General features: G+C 50.6%; 1 protein-coding gene across 1 annotated transcript; it reads right to left on the reverse strand.

The window, feature by feature from the left end:
- Positions 1 to 2,430: 2,430 nt before the first annotated feature.
- On the reverse strand, positions 2,431 to 8,690 carry TUBAL3 (tubulin alpha like 3). Its single transcript, XM_084535972.1, has 4 exons — positions 8,574 to 8,690; positions 5,913 to 6,156; positions 4,633 to 4,781; positions 2,431 to 3,880 (listed from the first exon to the last, which is right to left on the reverse strand). Exons 1-4 carry the CDS (start codon positions 8,574 to 8,576, stop codon positions 2,897 to 2,899), a joined length of 1,380 nt encoding a protein of 459 aa, XP_084392098.1. The 5' UTR covers positions 8,577 to 8,690; the 3' UTR covers positions 2,431 to 2,896.
- Positions 8,691 to 18,935: the final 10,245 nt, after the last annotated feature.

The raw sequence follows: 18,935 nt of genomic DNA on the forward strand, positions 1-18,935 counted from the left end.
CCCTGCAGGGGAACTGCTGGGCTAGGATGAACACTGGGATGGTGATCCCACTCACTGGCTGCCTGGGGCTTTTCCCTGTCCAAAACATTGCTGGCTCTGGACTTTGCAGCTTGCAGCCCTCTCCGAGGCAGCGGGATCAGCTTTCTCCAGCCCCCCACCACCACGCAGAGCCCTGCTAAAGCAATCCACGTCTGGCTGCCAGGGCTGGGCTTGCCTGTGAGTCTAATTTTGAGTCTGGAGATGAGAATTCAAATGCTCCAGCTGTCTGCCGGCCCCTCCAAATGCATCTGACCCATGTCCTAGCTCATGCTCAGCACCGAAGCAAGGAGCTGTCTCCCCAGTTAGACTTCTTTCCTCTTGTGCTGGGTGAGGGTTGCCCCCCAGGCACAACAGCACCATCCCTGTGGACAGGTAAAGAGTTGGAAAAATTGGTTTTAACTTGATTTCTGCAGATCCCCGGACCGGGACAGGTTATTACTCCACTGGGGAGCCTCCTCCCAGTAAGTGATCCAAGAAAAGGAGCTGGCTGGGATGCAGCGGGGAAGCTGGATCTGCACTCAGGCTGTAATTGAAAGGCTGACAGGGTTGGCTCTGGGTTGCACTGGAGGAAAGTTTAAACAACCTGAGGTGGGGGGGGAGGAGTTGTTATTAGAAGCCGTCTCCACTTGCCATTACTCAGCTGGGCTCCGAGGGGTGGCAATCTCCCAAGGACAACACGTGGGGAGCTCCCAGGGGTTGTCTCACCTCCAGCCGCCCTCTGCCTGGGGGGAGCGAGGTTGTTTGGGCTGGCAGGGTTGGGAAGGAGCTCTCCTGGAGCTCCCGGGCCTCCAGATGCAGCTTTATGTGCTGGTTAATGCCACCCTGCTGCAAAAGGGTGTGCCTAGACCCCGAAGTGATGCTCAAACCCATCACAGCGCAAAAAGGGGAGAAAGCAGAAGGATGTACAGGCAAGCAGCAGGTGCAATGCCAGCTCTGTCTTCCCTGTGTGGGTATTTGGCTGGGAGTGATGGTAGCTTGCTTATTTTTGGAGCCTTGTCTTCTGCTCAGCTCAGATATCCTGGTGGAGGGGTCGTGGTTTGGGGTTTGTGGTCAGCACGCAGCTGCAGGGAGGAGAAACAGCAGCTGAACCAAGCCTGGTGGCCTGAGACCATTATTTTTATGACTGTGGAGGAGCTTAACCTATAAGGATGTGTTGAACCCTTTTCGTGGGACAAGGGGTGATGGCTTTAAGCTAAAAGAGGGGAGATGTAGATAAGATGCTAGAAAGAAATTCCTCACTCAGAGGGTGGTGCTGCAAGTAGAGAAAATAAAGCTGAAGCCACACAATAAAGGGTGAAACACTCTTGGAAGAAGGTCCAGAGGCTTGTTGAGAAGACAAAGCATCACCTATGACCATCAAGGCAGTGATGTTGCTTCCCCAAAAGTCATGGCATCACTCCCCCCATAAAGAAAATCCATCCTGGCCCTCCCTCCCTGCATTTGTGGGAAGGGCCCGAGCAGGGCTGTGCTGACGGATGTGCCCAAGTCATTAATTGCAGTAATAAATAACCTCTTCAATTACATCAGCTCTGGTGCTGTGCTAATTGCTTTCCAAGCTGTGGGAGTGCAGCTGTGCTCCTCTGGGCTGGTTCACAGCTCCAGGCAGGAGCGATGCTCACCCAGATGAACTTTTGGGGGAATTGAACCAGCAACTTGCAGCCCTGGCTGCCTGCAGGGAGTGGAGCCACCAGCCTTGAGACCATACCTGTAAACTTCACAGCGTGTTTACCTGGGGGCATGGAGCCAGAAGTCATCTTTGACCTTTTCAGAAGGCATCTTTGGTCTTTTTACTCCCAGCTTTGAAATGAAGGATGGATGTGGGGGCTATGGTATGCAGCAAACATGAACTCTCACGCGACAGCCATGAACAAACCTCAATTCAGCATAGAGCAACAGGATTATAAACACTCCCTCTTCATATCTTATCAGGGGAACCTCAGTGCTTTTTCTCCTGAGTCACCCCAGCACCTGCCCCTGGCTCCTCAGGGCAGACTCCAAGCCCAGGCACGTGGGGCTGGTTTCACACGCCAGAAATTGAGACTCCTTCAGGCCCCCAGGAAGCCTTGCCAGAGCTGGGGAGGTGGCAAAAACCCACCCAAATGGTGCTCTCCCCACTGTGGGACTGGTCAAACTGGGGGTTGAGTGCCTGCTCCCAGCCCCAGCTCCTCCAGGCTGCTCTTGGAGGTGACATGAGCAGCATCCAGCTCCTGACAGGCAAGTTCTGGCAGGATATAGGATATTTCCCACACAGCAGCAATTACAGTCAATAATACTCAGAGTTAACCTACCCAGAGCATCCCCTTACTGGCATTCACCATTTCCCCAAAGGCACCATCCACACACAGGAGGGACCTCCACGTACGTACAACAACCCAATTAAATCCAGAGAGCTCAGAGGAAAAAAAAAAGTCTTTATTCAAATACAAAAGACAGTTGCATAGAAGTGTACTGGTACATTTCTTGTTAAAAAGGTGCTTCTGCAGTAAAAGCCAGAGCAAGAGTTTGCCATCTCAACCAAAGCAGGCAGCTTGCGACATTCCCCTGGGCTAAAAAAAAAAAAAAAAAAAACAGGATCCTCTGCCCAGGCAGGATGTGTCCCCAGCACTGAGCCAGGCACCTATTCAGCTTCACTCATCGATAAACAGCCGTGTGATAAAGCTCGAGACACCCATGCTACAGAAGTGCGCTAGGAGCACGTAGACTAGGCAAGCAGAAAAGGCATAATACTTCAAACAGTAGCGGCGAGGTTCAGGACAATCCTTTGGCACCTCCAGGCACTCAAGACCAGTTTAGCCTGATGACAGAGAGTTTGTATTTCATCTGAGGTTTGGCTTCATTAAGAAGAGGCAGGAGTTTGTTAGTACTCATCCTCATCCGCCTCGTCCTCTTCTCCATCTGCTGAGTCCCTTCCAACCTCCTCGTAATCCTTCTCCAAGGCAGCCAGGTCCTCCCTGGCCTCCGAAAACTCCCCTTCCTCCATGCCCTCGCCCACATACCAGTGCACGAAGGCACGCTTGGCGTACATCAGGTCAAACTTGTGGTCCAGGCGGGCCCAGGCCTCGGCGATGGCCGTGGTGTTGCTCAGCATGCAGACGGCGCGTTGCACTTTGGCCAGGTCCCCCCCAGGCACCACCGTGGGCGGCTGGTAGTTGATACCCACCTTGAAACCAGTCGGGCACCAGTCCACAAACTGGATCGACCGGCGGGTCTTAATGGCCGCGATGGCCGCGTTCACGTCCTTGGGCACCACGTCGCCCCGGTACAGCAGGCAGCACGCCATATATTTGCCACGGCGTGGGTCGCACTTCACCATCTGGTTGGAGAACTCAAAGCAAGCGTTGGTGATCTCCGGCACCGACAGCTGCTCGTGGTAGGCTTTCTCCGCCGAGATGATGGGCGCGTAGGTGGTGAGCGGGAAGTGTATCCGCGGGTAAGGCACCAGGTTGGTCTGGAATTCAATCAGGTCAACGTTCAAGGCGCCGTTAAACCTCAAGGAAGCGGTGACGGAGGAGACGATCTGCCCGATGAGCCTGTTGAGGTTGGTGTAGGTGGGCCGCTCGATGTCCAGGTTGCGGTTGCAGATGTCGTAGATGGCCTCGTTGTCCACCATGAAGGAGCAGTCCGAGTGCTCCAGGGTGGTGTGGGTGGTGAGGATGGAGTTGTAGGGCTCCACCACCGCTGTGGAGACCTGCGGGGCCGGGTACACGGAGAACTCCAGCTTGGACTTCTTGCTGTACTCCACGGAGAGCCGCTCCATGAGGAGGGAGGTGAACCCCGAGCCCGTGCCTCCCCCAAAGCTGTGGAAGACCAGGAACCCTTGGAGGCCGCTGCATTGGTCAGCCTGCAGTGGAATAATGTATTTTTACCTCTCTTAAGGACTATCCCAAATGGCATAGCAATAAATTCTGCTTGAAGCACTTACTGGCCAGAAGAGAAGTAGCTAAACGAAACCAAACTCCACCCTGAGTACATCCAACCCCTAGAGTAGATCCTTTCCCATCACCCTACTAAGAATCTTTAAGTAGGCATGTGTTAATCAACTTCAGGACCTCCATGGAGCTATCATAGGCAGTTCCATATCAGATGGAAACTGAGGAACTTGTCCAGAGTTATCAACCAAATGCACATCTCAATACCTGAGGGTAGACAGGAGGTAGCACATAGGTCCTGGACCCTTAGGAGACATCTCAAAGGCACTTCAGCTACATGCAACCACATACAGCATTACGAACTTGCCTTGCTCCTATCAAGCATGGAGTTTGGTCTTGCCAGCCCATTGCAGTTTGCCCGTTTGGAATTAATCTCTGCAGTTGCACAACGGGAACATGGCCTCCTTGAGGTCAAAAGTCCTTCTCTTCCCCTTCTTACATCTAGCATTGCCTCATTCCCCTTCCAACCCCCTATACACATGTGATATGTAGTAACGTTGGCTTTATGTGAAGCTGTACAGGATCTGATGGCCCACTCACAGCAGCAGCCACTTTTGAGCTCAGATAATGTTTTTTCCTTCAAAGATTATTACCCCAAAACCCAAAGCTTAATCACATAGTCCCCAGTGTGCTATTTTAAGGGAAAGAACACCTTTTCCCTTACCATTTTGCGAATCCTGCTGAGTACAGTGTCTATAATCTCCTTCCCAATGGTGTAGTGACCGCGGGCATAGTTGTTGGCAGCATCCTCCTTGCCGCTGATGAGCTGCTCCGGGTGGAAGAGCCCATGGTAGGTCCCAGTCCGGATCTCATCTACAAAGAGGGGCAGTCATGGAGAGCAGCACACAGTTACAGGTCATGGATATTGGTGTGGCAGAGTAAAACAGGTAATAAATCCCCTAGGAGCCCACGTGAGGTGAGTTACTGTAGTTACCACATGCAGTTTGTGCTCCTGCTTGTCGCAGGTGGCTGGAAGCACGACCTCCACCGCCTGCCCTACAGCACACCAAAGAGGAGACAGGGTGCCTCCAGTGCTGATTTTTCCACTGGATCCATCCCAACCAGCTAACGAAGACAGGATTAGGAGCAATTTCTCTAGGCTCAGATCTTGAGACACTTCCAGGGGTTATTTAGACCCACTCAAGCTGTTGGATATTTCATTTTCATTTGTTTCATGTTCTATTGACTTGCTCGCTCAGATAACAATTTAGCACCCTGACTAGGTACCTAAAAATTAAACGAAACCAAACTGAAGTCTACGTTCCTTCCATTAATTTAAATAAGTCACACATCCGAGATAAGACAGGAACACAATCACCCCCAAGAGAGGCCTAGGAGGCAGGAGCAGGTCAGATGCACAACCTACATGGATGCAGGTGACTGGGAGTCATCTCCACCAGGTTCTTGAGGAAAAGAACTTGAATAGGAAGGTATTGCGAATCAAATTAAAACATCAAATTGAGTTTAACCCCCAGAGATCACTAATGGAGCTGGGGATGGAAGGGGAAGTAGCAAATTTGCAGCTTCAAGATGTACGGCTCCTGCAGAACCATGAAATTTGTATCACCAAGCAACTTGTAGCACCCACAGAAGCTTCAGAGGGAAGCCGAAGCTTACCCAGATGTGCCACAAATCCTAGGATGTGGTAATTCACCCTGTGGTACACTACCAAGGTTGATAAACCCATGCCTCTTCACGCCTGTGAGGATCCTGCTGAAGACAGCAGGTCTTTTAAGAAGTGGGATGAGCTGAGGTTATTCGGGATAACGGGTCTGTCCTTCTCAGGTCCGTTTGGAAAGGCAGCCTTCAGCCAGGTTCTGCTGGCTGGAGACGTTTTACCAGAGCAGAGGAGAGTGGGAGCTACTGGGCAATGACCCCGACCCCAGTAAGAAGGGCGAGAAGTCCCGATGACGATGCCACAACACCCTCCTCTCCCATTATTACCAATAACAGTGGGCTCCAGGTCTATGAACACCGCCCGGGGCACGTGCTTTCCAGAAGCTGTCTCACAGAAGAAGGTCTCAAAAGATGAATCCACTTGTTCGGCCTCCGGCTCTGTGGGTTTGGCCACCTTGGGGCCGGGGATGGTCCCGTCGGCCTGGATGCCGTGCTCGAGGCAGTAGAGCTCCCAGCAAGCGTTGCCCATCTGCACGCCCGCCTGCCCGATGTGGATGGAGATGCACTCCCTCTGCAAGGGGGGGAAAAATGTCTCATTAAGGCCATTTTTAGACATCCTGCAGCTTAATTTGAAGCCCCTGTGGCTCTCGGTGGGGCTGATGAGGGAATCAGGCGGCTTCCGCCCACCGCTGGGAGCTGGAACGAGGATCAAACCATGACCTGCAGACCTAGGAAGGGTTTGCCCGGCCTGAGGCAGGGGGAAGGAAGGAAGGAAGGAGGTGATGGGCTTCGTGCTGAGGCAGGACGCAGCTGAGCACTGCCGCTGGCTCCTTCTGGCTCAGCACTCACCTGGTCCCACCATGGAGCCAGGTGGTCGCCGATCCCCTTGGGGACAACAACTTCAGGCTCCAAAACATCTCTACGCCAAGCAGTGAGAAGCCAAAAGCTGGGAGTCACACCAGGAAACAAAGCTGGGGGACAGCAGAAGTTGCCCAGGGCCAGAATATGGGCAGGCCAACACCAGGGAGAGGCTCAGAGTCCCCATTTACGCAGGTCACCCTCCAGGGGCCTCCCAAAAAACCTCCAGGGGAGGTGTCGGAGGTACCAGCACCTCCTGGAGACTCTCTGGGGACTTGTGATGGTTGCACGCTTCCCTCAATAATTGGCACCTCTGCTGCTTCCACCTCCCCGAGATCAAAGTGTTGCAGTGCCAGCTCACGGCCCAGCTCCCCAGGGGATCCCATTAAAGGGTGCTGGTGATCCCAGTGGGGGGTGGCGAGCAGCACCATTGCTCCTGGTGATGATGGAAAGGATATTCTGAGTGTGTACACCCCTAGACATGACCACCCAGCCAGGAGGACCTTGTCCCTTGAAAGGACAACCCTCTAAACAACACTAGAGGGTCCTGAGCACCAACAGCTCTCAGCCACGAGAAGCCATCAGGACTCAACGCAACTTCTCCTCTCTTTGCCAAGAGGTTTCTCAGCACTGAAGCCCAGCCCTGTGGCCACCACGTGCCCAGACCATCTGCCACAAAGCTGGACACCAACTGTCCAAGCATCCCTCGGCCACCGCAGAGGGACAGCGAGCCCTCCACCCGCAGCTGGTGGAGCACAGCTGAACCCCACCACATGCAAGTCCTCCCTCCCTCCCTCTCCGAGCTGATATTTGCACTATTTGGGAAATGCTGCCTGCCACTCGCCCATCCCTCCCAGCAAGATGGTTGCAATAGCTCCTCTCCAAGCTTTGCAGGGGTCAGCGGCACAGCCCCGGCAGGGGCACGGGCCGGGACAGCTGCTCCGCTCCCCATCCTCTCCCAATTTGCTGGTCCCAGCACCTGCTGCAGGGGGGCACTGCCATTTTCAGCCCAGAGAAGAGAAGAAAAGAGTGGCCTGCTAGAAGGAAGAAAGCATAGATCACATTCTACAGCTTTTTTTTTTTTTAAACCCTCCCCATATATGCTGGAAGAGCTTTTTTTTTCCTTGCATTAACTGCATTTTGCAGACTCTGCCCATAGGCAGCCTATTGTTGTCCAGCTGATTTTCCCATTGGAAATCCCATGGAAATGTTTAACTGTTTTATAACCGGGACAGGCTCTCGAAGTCACGGGATAAAAGGAAAAAGTTCAAAAGCCGGCTCGCTGGGAGTTCCTTTGAAGTTTCCTTCCACTTGCAACATGCAAAAGGACACCACCAGATTTTCCAACAAGTCGCTCTTTTGCATGCACGGGAGGGTGACAGTTGGGTTATTCACAAAAAGTTTCATCTCGAGCAGGCAGGGCTGCAAGTTTTTTAGCAGCCAGATCAATCCCCTTCCAGTTTCACAGCTGCAAACTCTTTAGAGCAAAGATTCGATTAAAAAAAAAAAAAAAAATTGTAGCCATGAACCTAGGAGGAAGGGAGACTTTATTCATTTAATATCTAATCCCAAGGGTTTGTAGCAGACAAAGGCAACATGGCAGCTCACTCCTAAGGAAGAAAAAAAAAAACCCTAAAGGTCTCTACAAGTTGCACTAGATCCCTGGGGCAGGGTGAGAGTTGGAGTGTTAAACTCGGGAAAGGGGCCAGCAGTGCCAAACTCCAGGCTTTGCTCTGCCCCACAGTTGCATTTCGAGATATGCTGGTTCCCCCCCTCCAAAAAAAAGAAGAAAAAAAATAAAAAAGAAAAAAAATGCAACTTGCATTAAAGAGCCAGGCACTTTGCAGCCCTACAGACCCCATCTCAGGAGCTGGGAATTCGGGGAGGGGGGGGGGAAAAGCAGCAAGAAGCCACTCAGCTGTTCTGCAAGCAAGTCCCTCACTTTTCCCTTATAAGGAGCAAACTTTGAATCAATAAGCCATAAGCTAATCAGCAATTAAATAAAGCTGCTTGGAATTAACATCCCCAAGAGACAGGAGAGCAAAGAGAGCAAGCAAAGCTGTTCAGCCTGGAAAAACCACAGCCTAGACTTTAGGTTTAGGCTAACACAAATATAAGGCATGCTCTTACCATGATGAGACTGGAGCCTCGCTAAGATCTAAGCAAAACAGCTGCTGCCCCTGCCTCTCCCTGCAACTTTATAGCCCAGGAAGGCTTGACTCCACCTGAATATAAAGAAGCTTTCTGCTAGCTTAAAGGAGCAGAGCTCCTTTTTCCCCCGTGCATCCCCAGAAATAGCAAGGGAGAAAAGGGTCTCGTGGAGCCTGGCTGGTGCAAATGCTGGGATTAAACAGCCTGGGGTACAGGGCAACGTGAGTTTTCTTTTCTTATTCTTTTTCTTTTTTTTTTTCTTTCCACAAACAGCCTCAATTAGGAGAGAAAAAATAAATAAATAAATAAAATTATTATTATTAAAAATAAAAAGTAGATGCCAAAGTTGGGCTAAAAAGAAGGAAACTGGGGAAGTTTGGGTACCCCCATATGATCCACTTTATCCAGAAGAAACAATCTTCCTCTTCTTCTTATCCAGAGCATTGCCATTGATAACGTGCTATGTTGTCTATTTTTATTTCCTATTTCTTTTTTCCATATCTCAGTGACCTCCGTGGGAATCTGCTGATTTTTTTGCACCTCCGTGGCATTAGGGTGGAGGCTCAGATCCCCCATTTCCCTCACCTGCTGGACTTTTAGGATTTCTTTTTCATTTGTCCCGCTGACAGCTGACATAGGGACTCCGAGCCAGCTCTGGCCCCATCCAGGGGCAGGTCCCCTATTAGGGTAGGCACATCTTTAGGGCTTTAGGTCTGCCCTGATGGCTCGGTGGGCCCTGTGTCTACATGAAATCACCCAGACAGGGAATTTTTCCTCTGTTCAGCATTTATGAGACCCCCTCTGCTTGCTGGGTCCAGTTTGGGCTCCCCAGTATGAGACAGGCAGTGGTATACTGGAGGGAACCCAGTGCAGGCTGCCAGGTTTTGGGGTCAGGACATGGAAGGAATGGGTAAGCGTGGGGCTTGCTCATCCATGAGACCCTTTTAACTCACCATGGAGGTGGTCAGACATTGAAATAGGAACCTAAAAATGGGGGACTCTTCATCCCTGAATGTATTCACAAGTCGCCTGCACCCATCCTGATCTAAGTTGACCCCAAGATGCTTTCAGGAAGCAAAATTAAACCTCTCGCCATGGAGCTGCTCGCTCCAACCCGACCTCAGGAGCATCACCAGCCACGGGGTGACTTTCTTCGGCGAGTCTTTATTCCCTAATTGTACTCTCAACACCACGTATGGGCTCAGCCGAGCCTGAAGCGTGGCAGAATTCATCCCCAGCTCTGCCAAAAATTGGGTACAAGGCTGCTGGTGGGCAGAGAGATGAGATGGGATGGGAAGAGCCGCCCGAGGAGACAACTAGGGACCAGCTTTCCTCCCCAAATGTGCTGAGCCCAACCTCTGCGGGCAGATGGGAGCATCGCCCTGTTCCTGCTCCGGGCTATGCCACGGGTTTAGGGAAGCCGAGCAGGTTGGACACCCTTGTTTTGGAAGTGGGGGGAATTCAGGGCTAATTGGGTCAGGCAGGCTTCTTTTGTTAGGCACAGCCTCGTGTAAACACATTTGGCGGCGGCGTGGCCTCCAAAGCTCCGCTGGGAATCCAGGTGGCCTCCGAGGATAGGGAAGGTATTCATCCCTCCGAGAACCTCCCCAAATGTGCACGCCGAGCCTGCCGGTCAGACGAGACCTTTTCTTTCCAGGAGACATCTGTTTCCCAAGGAGAACGGCGAAAATGAGGAACTCTGGAAGTTTTGAGAATGAAATATTCATTTTTTGGCTGACGTCTGGTCAACCTCGAGCTATGCGCGACTCCGGGTCGACATTTGGGGTGGCTGATTTCTTCTCTCTTGGGAAACGGAAAGCAAAGGGGAAGAGTGCTGTAGGTGGTGACACGGTGACAGAGACAACCTGCCTGTGATCTCGGCTCCGGGACGTATTTAGAACAGCATCGAGGAGAGGGGCAGGGAGCAACCCCCCAGAGGACCCACCGCGGCAGCTCCCGGCCTTTTTATAGCCAGACCTCACAGCTGCTGCCTCCTTTTTCCCACTCCAGCATCCTAAATATTGCCTCCTGGCTCTGCCTGGTCCTCCTGTTGCCGTCCCCACCACGCACCAGCTGCTCTTAGCCTCCACGGGGCAAATCCGTCCCCAAAACTCGCCAAATGAGTGTCCTCGGGCGGAGGGGAGAGCTGGTTTGCGACCACACTCCGGGCAAGCACTTGGATCATCGGGCTGCTGGGGAAGAGAAAACCCTGCTGTCGAAAGGGTTTGACCCTGGGAAGAGAAAATATTTAATTTCAGCCAATATTAATTGTTGGTGTTGCTCTAACAGGAGAAAGTAGGGGAAAAAAAAACTCATTTTGCTTCATTTTGAGCCAAATGTGGGTTTTTTGGGGTGTTTTTGGTTAATTAACTGAACTGAAAAAAAAAAAAAAAAAAAAAAAAAAGAAAAAAAAAGTGATTTACGTAGCTCCCAAATCCACCATTTTAGGAGAAATCTGCTCCCGTCTTTAATTGCTCACCCAGTTAAATTTGCTGCCTCTTTCACACGTGAATTTCCCTAGCGTCAGCTTTCAGCCACTGGCTCTCCTCCTGCCTTTTTCTGGGGAGCGAAGGCGGCCAACTTTCCACCCCCTCATCCCCCCTGAAGGCAGTTGTTGTCTTTTCAAGTGAATTTCGTGCTGGCTGAATATGCAGAACAACAATCCTAAAGTTCTCCATCCCCTGCGTTAACCTGAACCACCGGATCCCTTTCCCCTGAAGGTCTCCGTCTGCCCCCATTGTCCTCCAGGGACGTAAAACCCCGACCAACTTTAATGAGAACACCCCAGAGCCCTGGACAAACCTGGTCTCATCCCCTATTTTAGGCTTGCTGGGGCTGCTGCTCAAGTGCTGCTCCTGACGTTGGTTGTCCTTTATCATCACGCCGGGAGGCCCCAGCCCCAGCTCCGGCATCTGTTACTGATAACCAGAGATGATTTATCCAGGCGCTAGCCCAGCTATCTCCAGCGTACGCCTGAGTGTGCTTCTGTCCATGCAGAGTTTGTTTTTTATCCTGCTGCTTCCCCATTTTGTGTGCCCGAAGGATACAAGGAGGGACGACTCCACTTGGTTAGGACAAATCCACTTACGTGGTTTCCTACCCCTCCTTCCTACGCACAGATTTGGCTCCTGCAAACACCTCCTTGCAATGCAAGACAAGTGCAGCGATTTTGGATGCAGGGGGATCCGGTATAATCAAAGAAAAAATAAAAAATCAGTTAATCTTATCCCAAAAATAAATTATCAATACACCCCTGTCAACAGAAGCATTCGGCATCAGTAGGAACTCGCAGCATTCTCCGCCGCAATGCAAAAAGTTTCCAGCAAAAAGTGGTTAAAACCGAAAGCCTCCGTCGCGAGGCTATCAGGTTGGGATGTTTTGACATTCCAGCTTCTCCTCTCCCCTCTCCCCCTGTTCTCCTTTCCAAATAAAACCCTGGCAGAGCCGTCCCCACGCTGCGAGGCGGCTCAATTGGAGTGGAACCGCATATTTCGGCAGCGCGCCCTTCCAGCAGAATTCCCCCATCCAGGCTCTGCCTCGAAGCCATTCCCGTAACCGAGGGTGGAGAAAGCACCTTCTCTGGATCTGTGTCTGCACAGCTGTGCTTCTACTCTGCCTCCCCGAAAGCAGATAGCAACCAGCTGCGGGGCAGGGGCTTCGTCGTGGTGGGGTTAGGCTGTAGCAAGAGCCCACGAGGATGTATTTTGATTCATTCTCCAGTTGCAAAGGGTTGTTTCTACTCTTCTTCCTTTAATTAGCTTCGAAGTAACGAGGTAAATGCTTTAAGGAAAAGCTTTCTGCTAAAGGAACTCGGAGAGAGATGGATTTTTATTCTTTAATGGGTTTCAGAGTGGCTGTGATGTGTCAGGCAAAGGTCTGCCTCCCGGTGCCCTGCTCCCAGCCATGGCCGTGAGCAGCTGCTTAGAGAAGTGTAAAAGGCAGGGGAAATTGATATAACATCCCCTGAAGTCTCTCCGCTGATTTTTTATTCAGCTCGGGGACTTTCTGAACGGCGTGTGGTTTCCACACGCTCCGTAGCACTCGATGAGTTTCCCTGCCACGAGTTTGTCTCGTGCCCTTGAACGTCGGCCAACCTTAGCGTCAGCTCCCGGGCACTTTTCGTTTCAATTTGTTCAGCAGGACGCCGAGTGACCGGCCTCCTGCACTTCCCTCTCCGTACAGCTGAAGCCATCCCAGCCCTCGAGCACGTGTGTTTGTGTGCACATTCCTCGCAGAAAGGCAAGTGGCAGAGCTGTGTCTTTTTCTCTGCCAGCGATGTGACTTTATCTACCTCCGCGACAGATCCCGACAGCTCTTTGCTCCCTTTATAGCTGATCCTACTTCCAGTATTGCAAATTTTAGTTTTAAAACAAAAGAAACTGAGCCAGACCCTCTCCATCATTCCCTGCTCCCCAGGAAACTGCCCCGTGCTGCATTTCAGTGTGGATTCAAATCTTTATTGACCCACTTTTTTATGAGACGCCTTTATTTCCCACCTCTCTGCATACGGGAAGCATCGAGAGCAAAGCTGGGGTAAAAAAAAAAAAACCTTGCCAATCTCACGAGCAGTCTAAAAACTCCCCCTTAGTGCTTCCCTTCGTGTTTGATTTCGGAGGTACCAACGCTGCCGTCGGTGGAGCTGAAAGCTGAAGCTTTGCAGCAAGCGTTTGGGAAGAATTGTGTTTCAGTGCAGACGTTTAATTGGTATTATTGGGATTAATTTGAAGATTCAGTGTACAGAGATCTGTTCCGTGCTGGAAAAGATGGGTCGATGCATTTGACTGTCCGGGATGTTCTTGGCAGCATGGGATGTTCTCATTTCTGCACGTTATCCTTCTAGAAAAAGGATAGGGAGCTGCTGAAAATAAAATCACAGCAGCATCAAAAGGACATCGTAAAGCTGCAGCTAGGGACCTGTTCCTTTGCTGTGCTCAGCTGTGCAGAGAAGTTTTGGGCAAGAGCCCTTCCCATGCCACAAAGCTCACCCATGACTGCCGTTTCGGATTGCTTGCAGCTCGCGGGGTTTTTTCTACTGGCCCTAAAGCTCTGAGAAGGATAAATGCTGTCATTGAGCCTATGTAAACAAGGGGTTTGAAGATGTAAGAGCAAAACTCTTCTTCCTTCATCTTCCAAGAGATGGAACGCGTTGGAAAAACACAGGCGAGGGCTGCGCTGTTATTAAAACTTGCCTTTTTTACCTTGCTCAGCTCTTGGGCTGAGACAAAACCCAAACGAGGCCCAACCATAACGCCTGGAGAAGGTGCAAGGAGGGAGGACGGGAGAGCAGAGCGCCGTGGATTATCCAAACTCATTTGCTTAATTTTCTCCTAAAAGGAATGAATTCTGCGTGGTGCACAGCAGTTGGGAAATGCATCACTCCAGGCTCACAGCAGCAGCTCGGCCAGCTAGGATCTCTCTTAAGCCTCGCTGAAGAGCTCTGAAACACTCCACAAGTTGCCCGTGTCCCTTGGCAGAGTTCCTGTTGTGACCGTGAACCCCAAATATTACCTAGCTTAATGCTCGCTGACTACCTGGAGTGCGAGGGCAATTTTCATGTCATTTCATGGCGCTTATTTTCTAGGTTTTTCAAGAAAATAGATTTTTTTTGTATTATTTTTTTTAACGGCTCTGAATACTGATGGTGACACACACCCTAATCATGTGCAATTTATGGCCGAAGGTTTTATGGCACCATAAACGTCTAAGCCGCCTCGGATCCTCCAGATGACTACTTTCAAAGTAGTGTAAGTGCTTCGACGAGCAACGATGCCAAGTGCATAAAATTCGGCAGCACAACTCGATGCTTTGAATCCTGAAAGAGATCGGTGTCAATGAAGCGTGCTTTAATCTTCGCCTAATTAAGTCGGCTTGTTGGAGAACCACAAGTCCTTAATGCATGTGTTACTAATTCCCTCTCTAATCCAAAAAAAAAAAAAAAAAAGAAAGAAATCTTTCCGAAAGGGCACAGTCCTAACAAGACAGACTCTCCATTTAGGTCAGCGGAGTCTCCACTCCTCCTTGCTGAGAGCTGGGGAGAGAAAACCTTGCAGGCTAAAGCCCTCCTTTGAGCAAAATCTTTTCTGGCCAAGAAGACGAGAAGCACAGAGCAAAGCTCAAATCTCAGATTTCTCCTGGAGCACCACCAGCTCCTGGAAATGCAGTGAGACCCTTTTGCAACCCCTGGCAGCACTCGCTAGCAGGTGGATGCTGCAGCATCAGTGGGACTCTCAGCACTCAGACCCCACGGATATCGTGTGGGCACAATCTTCAGCCCTAATTTGCCATTGACAAGCACTGATTTAATCGTTGGTGGAGTAAACTGCCTCAGACACTACCAGGGACTTGGCCATAAAGTCAGGAGGCGGCCTGAAGCAAGGCAGAAATCGTGTCCTGACCTCCTGACAGGCAGGAGAGAGACTGGTTGTACCAAACAGTGTTGGGCTTAATGCCTGCCTTTGAGATAATGTTGGTATATACCACACTAAATCCACTTACACTTATTAAAATACCAAGCTCTGATGAGTGCATAAATGCACAAGGAACGGTTATTAGGGCTATGCAGCTGCTAAATTTCACACATAAGGCAGGGGAAGGAGGCATTGGGTGAGGCCAATGAAGACTCGTGCTCACGTGTTGGTTATTAGCAGGTTAACAAACCCTTCCTGCCCCATGCTTGCCCTCAGAGCTGGCTGAGATGAGAAGCTGCATTCCCTTGGGCATGATGCCTCCAGTCTGGTAGGCATCAGCAGAGCAAGGGAGGAATGTGTGAGAGGTAGATCTCAGCATTAGGAAGGGTTTTCTTCTTCTCCATCCCCATAACGAAGCAAATGAACAAACTCCTGAGTGCTTCAGCAGTGACAGAGGACAGGAGGAGCAGCTGATCAGCCCCCGAGCCCACAGACACTGGAGAGATACAAAAAAAAAAGAGTGGAAATCTAATAACAAGGGTTTCAAGAGGCATGAAAAGGATCTCCCAGCTGGATTTGCTTCTTATCTCTCCTAAAGTTTTGCACTAGGATTCCTGTGGCCCACAAGAGGTTCTTCAGCTCTTCTGAGCTGTGTCCCATGCTTTGAGGTTCCCCTTTGTCCTCCACTGGTAGCAGATCCCATGACTATTCTGGATGTAAAGACTTAAATAAAATAAATAAAGAAAGGTAACAGGGACTTTTATTTTCAGTCTGCTTCTCCTTGCTCTGTTCTCCTCTTTCCACCACCACCTTCCTTCTTTTTATAACATGGTCTCCAGTGAACAGATGAAATCCAGATTGGTGTCCACTGTTCTTCTGTTGCCTTGAGCAGCAGTGGGAAGAGAGATGTTAAAAGCATTTTGGGACCACTACACCCCGGGTTGATAATGTTAGATTTTGGTGCTGGTTAACAAGACTTCCAAAATGGCAGGTAAGGCACAATGGGTGCAGAGCGGAGGCAGTCTGAGTTCACTCTCATGCTGTATGAAGATGGATGGAGACTTTATTTTGAACATATAACTGAAAGGCAAACACAGGTCAGTGTGATGGAGGTGGGTAACAAGCCAAAAAAAATCTGCTTGAGCTCAGAGTTCAGGGTTTCCTTCCCCATTGTGGCCACAGCTCAATCCATTTGTGACAGACTCCTAAGGAAAAGTGGCCTTCAAAAACCTACATCTGGGTTGGAGACTCATCTGTAGGAGTCTCACAAAATCGTCTTTAAGTGCCTGCTTATCAGTGTGGATCCTGCAAGTGTTTCTGGTCATTCAGATCCTACAAATCTCCTTGAAGACGGGGACCTTCCACCCCACCAAGGTGCACTCAGGCTCCATGGAAGATGTCAAGGCCGTGTCATAGATCTATGACAACATCACCAGCCTGGATAACCAGCATCACACTGGTACCTGCTGATGGGACACGTGGTGTTCTCTCCCATCATGTTTTCAGTTTAACAGGGCCTTCAGCATTGATTTCACCAAGAGAGTGTTGACTTTCCCTGGTGACCCACTCCTTGGGTCCCCAGGGAAACCTGGGGGGACCCCTGGGGGACCCACTTGGGGGGGCCCACTCCTCATGACCTACACACTTATAGTTTCAGCAGTCAAGGTCTGCCAAAAGCACCTTTCAGATCACTAACATCTGTGCTCTGAGTTCTCCAGCCAGATGGAAGAAACATTTGATAAGCCCACGGCTCGCAGCCTGCTGTACTGGGGGGAGGCAGTGCTCAGGGATGTGACTGTGTCCACTACAGAATAAAAAATAACAAAAAAATAAATTAAATCATTTTTAAAAAGTCCTGAAAGACTATCAGTTTTTCAAACCCAGGAGGACACACCAGTTTGTGGATGGCTGTTGCAGAAACCAGGGCTTATCTGAGCCGGTGAGGTCTCTAGGGCAGGAGACAGAGCTGTGGAGAGGGACTGGAAAGAAATTAAAGGATATGAAGTGGAGGAGATGAAGTATGCGAACGTCTATCGGTAACTATTAGCCAATATAAATGAAATACTGAGTGGGACAATGCAATTTGCTAAACTGTTTGGGTTTGGACAAAAATAGAAACTTCACGGTTTTGTCATGTTAAGTCTACACTGGAATAGAATAAACAAAATTAATTCCTCTCGTTTTGGCATAATACCAGTGCTGAGCCTGACTGCTCTGGCATACGCCACTGAGAGTAAGCCTGGCGTATTGTGTGTGCTTATTCTTCCTCCTATCCCAGTGGCACATTTCAAAATAGAAGCACAATTTCTTTCTAAAATCTTCCAATCTTTGCCTCGCATATGGTTGTGTTTAACCCTTTGGCAGGCTGCTCTGTTCGGCTTAAAGCAGGGGTATCTGCTCTTCTGAATCAAGTTGCAGGTTCCACTTCAAAGTTAGGCTTGATTTTTAGTACCTCTGAAGAATTCATTTCTGATTCATTACTAAAATACAGCCAAGGCAGTGAAATGCCTTGGGCATATGTGGGATTTTTAATGCGTTTCAAAGCATTTCATCCAACCGGTGCACAGAAGTTGAGATCAACCTGCGACTGAAATGAAGATGATAAACTGTAAAAGGCCGTTCCAGCATAGCAGTCTGGGGTGCCAGCATTGTTAAAGGGAGATCTTTTTGCCAAAAGTGTCTGGTCTAAAGGCAGACTTGCACCCCAGAGGAGATAAATCCAATTTCCAAGCAATGATAAACCATTACCTACTCTCTCTACTGGGACGATTAGGGCTGCCATTCCATGAGAGAGACCTTGTCCCAATATAACAGCCACTTTTCACAGAGGGGAAGGGCTGAAATGAGGGTAACTGGGATGTCACCCAAGGGGGACATGTCTCTTTATCTATCTGGGACAAACCAGGCGGGCGTCTGATAGCTTTTCAAGGCAGAATTTGTGGGGTTTGCTAGCCAATGCCTGTCTAGCCAAAACATCTGCTGTTCCCCAGCACTATCAGAATTTAAGATCGTGTTGTAAAGAGTTTACACAGTGGTTTTACACTGGGACACTGCAAACCTCAGCAAGGGACTGTGGCCTGTGAGAGTCCACTCATCTCACCCCAAGCAGGAGATGAAAATCCCACCTTCCTCTTTCACCTGGTTTCATGATGCTGCTCTTTTTTTATTATTATTATTTTTTGTCAGGGGAGAGGGAAAAGCCTGCAAAAGCCAGAGGAGAAAGGGGTCGGGGAGGCGGCTCTGTGAGGGGAGCCACAGCCTTGGCCCCATGCCCTCACCCTGGGTCACATCCCAGCTCGCACCACATTTAAAACACTTGTGTGTGTATTTTGACAGAGTGTCTGAGGCACGTTTTTTAGACCATAGCTTGTTTCCAAAGTTTATTTTTTTCAGTTTTAGGGGGAGATTAAGGGGGGGGGGGGGTTCTCCTCCATCAACCCAGCGATTTCTGCCTCCTTCCAACGAAAGGGACGCGGCTACCCTCCGGAGGGGGGGGCGTGAGACACTGGCTTTTACTTCACTGAGGTGAAAAGAAAGATGAAAAAGGGAGGAAAGTGAACACAACACTTTATTTAGGAACCAGGCACCAGCCCCGTGCCTCAGTTTCCCCTCCCCGCGCTCCCCCCCCGTCAGGCGGGCACCAGGGGGCGCTGCCCTCAGCCTTCCCCCCGCCCCTCTCTTAATCCCGCCCCCTCGTCTCCTAGCAACGCCCCCCTCCCGCCGCGCTGATTGGCTGCCGCCGGCACCGCCGCCATTTTCAAACCGCTGAGGCGCCGCCGGGACCGGCGCCGCCGCCGCCATTTTGTGCCGGGCTGAAGCGGCGCCGCTGAGCCCCGGAGGGTCCCGTTCCCCGTCTCCCCCCCCTCTCTTTTTCCCCGAGTAGCACCATGGAGGCCGAGCCCACGGGCCTGAAACCCCCTCGGCGGAGACGGGG

The sequence above is a fragment of the Aythya ferina genome, assembly GCF_964211825.1.
Source record: "Aythya ferina genome assembly, chromosome: 1".
Lineage (NCBI taxonomy): Eukaryota > Metazoa > Chordata > Aves > Anseriformes > Anatidae > Aythya > Aythya ferina.